General features: G+C 35.5%; 1 protein-coding gene across 1 annotated transcript; it reads right to left on the bottom strand.

Moving 5' to 3' along the window:
* Positions 1 to 2873: 2873 nt before the first annotated feature.
* On the bottom strand, positions 2874 to 6069 carry LOC117240544 (solute carrier family 22 member 3-like). The gene is made up of 6 exons (XM_033506560.1): positions 5518 to 6069; positions 5306 to 5411; positions 4470 to 4573; positions 4190 to 4404; positions 3618 to 3793; positions 2874 to 3159 (listed from the first exon to the last, which is right to left on the bottom strand). The coding sequence occupies exons 1-6, from the start codon at positions 5697 to 5699 to the stop codon at positions 2941 to 2943; spliced, it is 1002 nt and encodes a 333-aa protein (XP_033362451.1). The 5' UTR covers positions 5700 to 6069; the 3' UTR covers positions 2874 to 2940.
* Positions 6070 to 6583: the final 514 nt, after the last annotated feature.

Genomic DNA, 6583 nt, shown 5'->3' with positions numbered 1-6583 from the left:
TTTTTTCGCGTACGACACCCGCTTTCCGCTTGTATCACCAGTTACCAACCACCCTGTATGTTACGACCGTTCGCGGAGAGACGCGGTCGCGAGGAAAACGCGTCAGCGAGAGGCGTAAATTCTCGCTACGATTCGTTGAATCGACGCCGCGAAGTAGTCGTTCCCCTGTTTCGGTTAGGATAACAGAGGTGGTTGATAGGAATATGACACAGTAGTAAGTTATATTTCACCGTTTATTCCACAACTTATAACGAGGATAGTTACACTGGTGCGTATGTACGAGATGAATGAGTGATTGATCTGCGGGTGTGTCTACCCGCTCGAAGGATGTTGACCGTTTGAAGGATGTAAAATCAGTACTGTCTTGGGAGACGATGATGTGTCGGAGGAAAGCTAAGGATGGGTGTGTCTAGCGCACGGGACCATCGGATTTGTTGGTGCCGATGTTATTTAGGAGAGTGAGGGAATAGGCTTCGTTTCTAATTGGTTAAACGAAGGGTCTCAACCGCCCTCGAGAGAAAGTGGTTAGTGGGAGGACAGTTGCAGCGTACGTGCGAAAAACCAACTTTCCTTAGTTAAGCCGTGGTAGACAATAGTCTCGAGAAATTCCTCGGAAACAGATGTTTGTTTGAAGGACCTTAGCAGGCAAGTGACTCGGGTTTATGATGGATGCTTAAGACTATTGAGGGTACGCCGTACGGAAGAGCGGACATCTGGCGTCCGTCTGGCCCGCGGTGTGTGACCTGGGCCAGGCAGAGAGTCGCCCGACGTAACACTCAGGTTTAAATGTTACTTGAAACAGATCGAAACTCCGTCACGTGTTCAATTAGAAATAGTAAAATTCTGATTCGTGAAGAGACGCGAATATTTCCAATCTCGTTCCTTTCGATCCTCCGACCTGTTTGTCTTAAGCGCACAATCTCCGTTATACCACCTTTAAACAATGATTCTAGCAACTAGAATCATTCGATCGTTAGAATCATTCGCGTACTTATGAGACTAGCCCCTGCTTTCAGTTACCGATTAAAAAGACATACTATTGTTCGTTGCAAGTATCAGCTATCGTTCCTCAAAACTTGAGATTCTTTGAAATATTCCTACGCTAGAGATTCAACTGTACATAATTGTTCAAGGCTACAAGTTAGTTCGATCCTCGTGATACAATGGATAATAATTCGATCGTCTGGAAAATAATTCTGGACGAGAGAATTCTCATTTAATCCTTGACGGTCGATGATTTTGTAAATCACGTACGATATCGTAATCAGGAATGAATTCTTTTATATTTTTAATCTTGAAATTACACAGGGCCAATACATATTAAGCTGAATCGCAAATAAATATTAAGGGAGTCTTAAGGAGTTATAATATCGACATTTCTTATCAATACGATAGTGATATAATAATGTGATATAGTACAGAGTGTTTCGTAACTGATGATTCTTCGTATTTTCGAGAAAATAAATTTTGAATATGTTTCGTGAATGTCGTGTGAACACGAGTTGACAAAGCTTCAGAATTTCATTCTCTCGAACGTCGTACGAAAATCTCTCGTTCTATATTTTCAACAGATCCTTTCACATAGTATTATCCTGTACCACTGGTTATTAACCACATTAACTAACCACTGGTTATTAACCACATTAACTAACCACTGGTTATCACAGTATCAATTACCAGACACCCTGTATAATACAGAATATTACTTCAAATATCCGTATAATGAAGCATTTCATTTTCTATAATTAATTATAATTAAGTTCGGCTGTTAAGGGTTAATACATTGTAACATAAGTGATCGTTATCGTAGAACTCCTAATTATAGGATGGAGTTAGATTAGACGTATAATGATGAACGAGGATCATCGAGCATTAATGTATTTAATTATAGAGATATTTAGCAGTTTATTTTTGTTCGGGGGATTCGTCGATGTGTGTGCAAATAAAAAGTAGAATTGTTTCTTATATTAAGGTTTATGGAAGTTTTATTCGGTGAATCAATCTTATGGACGTGAGTGTATACGCGTATGTATACGTGAGTGATGATTATGAATACTATGAATAGGTTTCTTCAGATTGATTGCGTTGTTATTGGCACAACGACGAACACTGATCGTCATACGATGGCACGATTTGCTTACAATATTCTTTCCTTTCTTTTTTTCTTCTTCCTAAACCATAGAAACAGTCAATTAGAGTTATTTTTTTTTTAAATGTACGCACAACTCGTTTTAGATAAATAAAAGTCCAGCAGTTGGTGCTGAAGAAATTATAACAATAATTTAAAAAGTCTTCAAGCTTGGATTTTATTAATATTGTACGTTATTTAAAATCGTACAAAAAAATATAACGAATAGATAAATAATCGTTAAAAATACGTGGATAATCGTTCAAAAGATATAAAACTGTTTCTTTTCACAAAGACAAATTATCTAAACGTACTATTTTTTTAAATAAGATTTTGTCCAATATATTCCAGTGAAAAATGTTAAAAACATTAAAGGAATCAAAAATTTAAATCTCCCTAATTTATTATTTACGTAATTAATAAATTACGTAATTATTAATTTACGTAACATTTTCGATATTATTCTACGTAATATCTTTGAATATCAAATTAGCACCAACCGCTGAACGATTCGAACGTGCGTAACGCAAGTGAAAATTAGCATTAAAATTATAAAAGCTCTTAAAAGATAATAATAAAAATTATATAGGAACACGATTTCTAAGCTCGCTCTTTTTATAATTAAGGCTTACAAATTCTTAAACGTAAACGGTAAAAATAAAAATTAATGTAGGAGAATAGAAAAATAATATGTTCCGATTTTTTCTCGTACAAAAATCGTCAGACTGATCCGCTTGTAATATTGTTACTTCTAAAAAAACACGAATCCTCCTTCGTGTTTTTTAATTGAATTATTATTAAAAATCAGATAATTATCGTTCACAGGAGTGATAGTGTTGATGTCCATTGAAGTGTGTCTTATGGTAGCAAGGCAACGACCAGAAATGTTGGTCCCTTCCGAATTCTTTGCCTTGCTTGATAGTCTGAGGAAGATTCTGGCCGACAGTTTCCGGCAGGAACAAAACCAGTGCAGCGCCAAAAAAGGACACCGTGCTGATAATGAGCATTGGAAATCCCTCCCAAATTGCAGCCTAATGAACAAATATTAACTTATATGAGCAAAGGTTAAATACCATGAAAATCTGGTCAAAGTATTTCTCATTTAAAAAGTTTCATTAGAAAGTTTCAACCAATATAGTTTCATATCTTAAGTTATTCCATCATTTTTTATTTTAAATTTCAATTTTTTGATTAAAGATCAGTTAAAGAAAAGCGTTGGTTGCAACTTCCAAAACGGGCTTTCTAGAAAGTGAGAAATATTTTGATCAGATTTTTATAATATTTAACTTCTTCAGGAAACAACTTGTTTTAAGGTAAGAAAAAAACTATTTTACATTTTCATGAGAAAATTTACATGAGAACTTTTTCATAATTTCTAATAGCGCTTATTGTATCTTTTGGAATAAATTAAAGAGAAGTTGAACGTGGATGTACTTAGCGGTGTTTCAAAAATGTTGTAACAACAATAGTAGTATAAATATTTATTTACCGAGTCAGTGATATATGGCGCCAAAGAGTGTGCAACTATTCCGAAAATATGAATGAAAGATACGCCCTGCGATCTGACTGGCGTGGGCAGAAGTTCTGCTGCATACTGAAGACCAACATTGGCTGCCATGTTCAGACAGAATCGCGACAATATTGACATTACTAATTTCGCGAGCACTGGGGAATAAATTAAAAAATACAAAATTAATCCTGGGTACACAATACTTGATTGTAAGTTTAATTAAAAATATAGTCCGATCGAAGCTTAATCAAAATCAAATTAAAATTTCACACAAAACTTTAAACTTCTATAAATCTCCAAATTCTAGAAAACCAACATATAGAAAATTATTGCTTCTAAAATGTGCATACCTCTTTCAATTTCGCCACTAAATTAATTCCTAATAATTCCTAAATTCTAGTTCCATCAAAATAATTATTTTCCAAGATTAATACCTTCGAAGTTGCCAAAATTCTTTTACATTCGTCATCAACTTAATTTCAGATTTTTCTCAATAATACGTCATTATAATCGTTTTAATTTTACTTTAATAAACAGATCGATATATTTACTGGAATGCAGCATAAGTTCAGCGATACTGAGTACACAGGTCATTGCCATCGTGAGAAATCCGCAGAGTCCACGACCCCATCGGTCGAGCAACAGGGCGAGTAATAACCCAGCTGGAAGTTCTGTGGCACAGGCGATCGAGAACGACACGAACACCGAGCTCTGGATAAGTTTTAATGAATACACGTGACCGTCGAACGAGATCAGGGTGAAACACCTACAAGATTGTATCGGTTATTTATGAAGGTTTTCTCGCAACATGAACTCGTATCTTATACTTGCCAGAATGCAACTAGAAGAATAGTGTTTCTCGCCAACCGTGGCGTTTTGAACAGATCGAGCAGCGTCGCTGATTCTTGAATTTTGTCCGGTGCCTCCATGTTACTCTGCAAGAATTTATTTCGAGAATAATTAACGAAAGATATAATACGAGTCGTGCCTTTAGCCCTTACACAGTTCAAAATTCATAACACACTGAAAAGAAATTTTATTTTCATTTTATTCGTCATTAATAGATAGCACGAACAGTGGCACTTTGCATTCTGTTTTATGGAATTAGTCGGCATGGCTTTTGATATCGAGATTTATTAATATAATGGGTGGTTGGTTGATTAAATACTTTTCTGATCCGAAATACAGTCGGGAACAAAACTAAGTGGATTAGTGGAGAAAATGTAAAAATTCATTTCAATCATTTGCTGAACTATCTGCATATTATTAGAAGGAAATATAATAAATAAAACTCAAGTATATGAGGCTGATACTAATTTGATTATACTTTCTTCACATCTATTTCCATTAACTATAGCAGCTTATTTTTATCCCCGATTGTACTTGTAAATTGTAAATATTTTATAATTTCTATATAAATTCCCAGATTTACTTCAAATTTTGTACGAGATCGATATAATACCACAATGGAATCGCGACAGTCAAGTTTCATTTCATATTTCATTTTTCATCGCGTTTCATTTTTAAAACCTGTCTATGCATGTTAAAATACATTCGCGAGTCTGTGTGTTTTCGACGTGAATCAAATATATCTGTCAGCACAGATTCAAGTACTGTACCGTATGATTTCGCGTAAGCTTTCTAGAATTCTATTTGATCGAACTTACGACGAATATATCGCAAATACGCGAGTCTGGATTTCTGCGATTGATCCTAGCTGTTCTCCGTAGTTTCTCAACAACCTTGTCCATCATCCCGTTGGAAACGTACCAGCTTGAACAGAGCAAATACGAGTGATATGGATCGATAAGTAAATTTGCATAAATCTCAAAGCGCAAGTTGAGAATTCGAATAATCGAACGATTAGGAGTTTACTTACCGGGCGCTCTCGGGAAGAATCCACGGTGTGATAGCGACAGATAACAGCGGTATGGCAGTAACGTAAGTAAAATATCTCCAGTTCGCGATATAATAGGCTATCCATGGTAAAATTGTACTGGCCACTGCGAAGTATACGCCAAAGGCGATATTCACGACCAACGTTCGTTTCGAAACAGCCATATATTCGAGCACTGCGGGATAATTGATCGTCGATGACTCTCGGAATAACTGATTATTATATCAAGATACTTAACGACGATTATTCTTTATGTTGCAGTAATAGAACATGGAAGATCTATCGAGTGAAACCGGTTATTATTAATATGGAGCAATTGATGACGAGCCGAATGAACGATACCATCAACATAATTGTAGGATAATTGTAAGATTATAAATATAATTCCGATTTTAAATTAATCCGTTTACTCTGCAAACGTGAATGTTCCGAGTTTGAGCTGGTCCGTATAACAAAAAGCGCTACATAATGCACGTGTTTTGCTTCTAACGTATTTAAACGAATTACGTGTTGAAAATTTTGTGATAATTTTCATTTCGAACGAATATACAGAGTGGTTGGTAACTGGTGGTACAAGCGGAAAGGGGGTGATTCTACGCGAAAAAAGAAGTCGAAAATATAGAATAAAAATTTTTCGTTCGAGACTTTGTTTTCGAGAAAATCGACTTTGAATTTTCGCTCGATACGCGTGCACTTTATCGCGTCTCGTTATAACGGATCTCACTGTAGATCGTTGTCTCGATGGAAGAATTAAAAAAGAAAATTTGTATTCTATATTTTCGACTTCTTTCCGCTTGTACCACCAGTTACCAACCACCTTGTATAACTCGATTTAAGAATATCAAGATATAACTATCCTCGACGACATGAAAATCGATGAAACGATCTTTAACAATAACAAAATCAATATATTCATCTCTGGTGGTGGCAAAAGCTCTTGAATCAAGAACTCGAACCGTATAGTTCAATCGAGTACAGCAACGTCAAAATTATCTTCGAGGAACAATTCATCAAAAATTTCTCACGCAACATCATCTTTCACGTAATA

This window comes from Bombus vosnesenskii, unplaced genomic scaffold, assembly GCF_011952255.1.
Source record: "Bombus vosnesenskii isolate JDL3184/JDL3185 unplaced genomic scaffold, Bvos_JDL3184-5_v1.1 scf7180000014769, whole genome shotgun sequence".
In the NCBI taxonomy this organism is placed as follows: domain Eukaryota; kingdom Metazoa; phylum Arthropoda; class Insecta; order Hymenoptera; family Apidae; genus Bombus; species Bombus vosnesenskii.
Note: the sequence above shows the minus strand (reverse complement) of the source record. Positions and strands in the feature narration are given on the sequence as shown.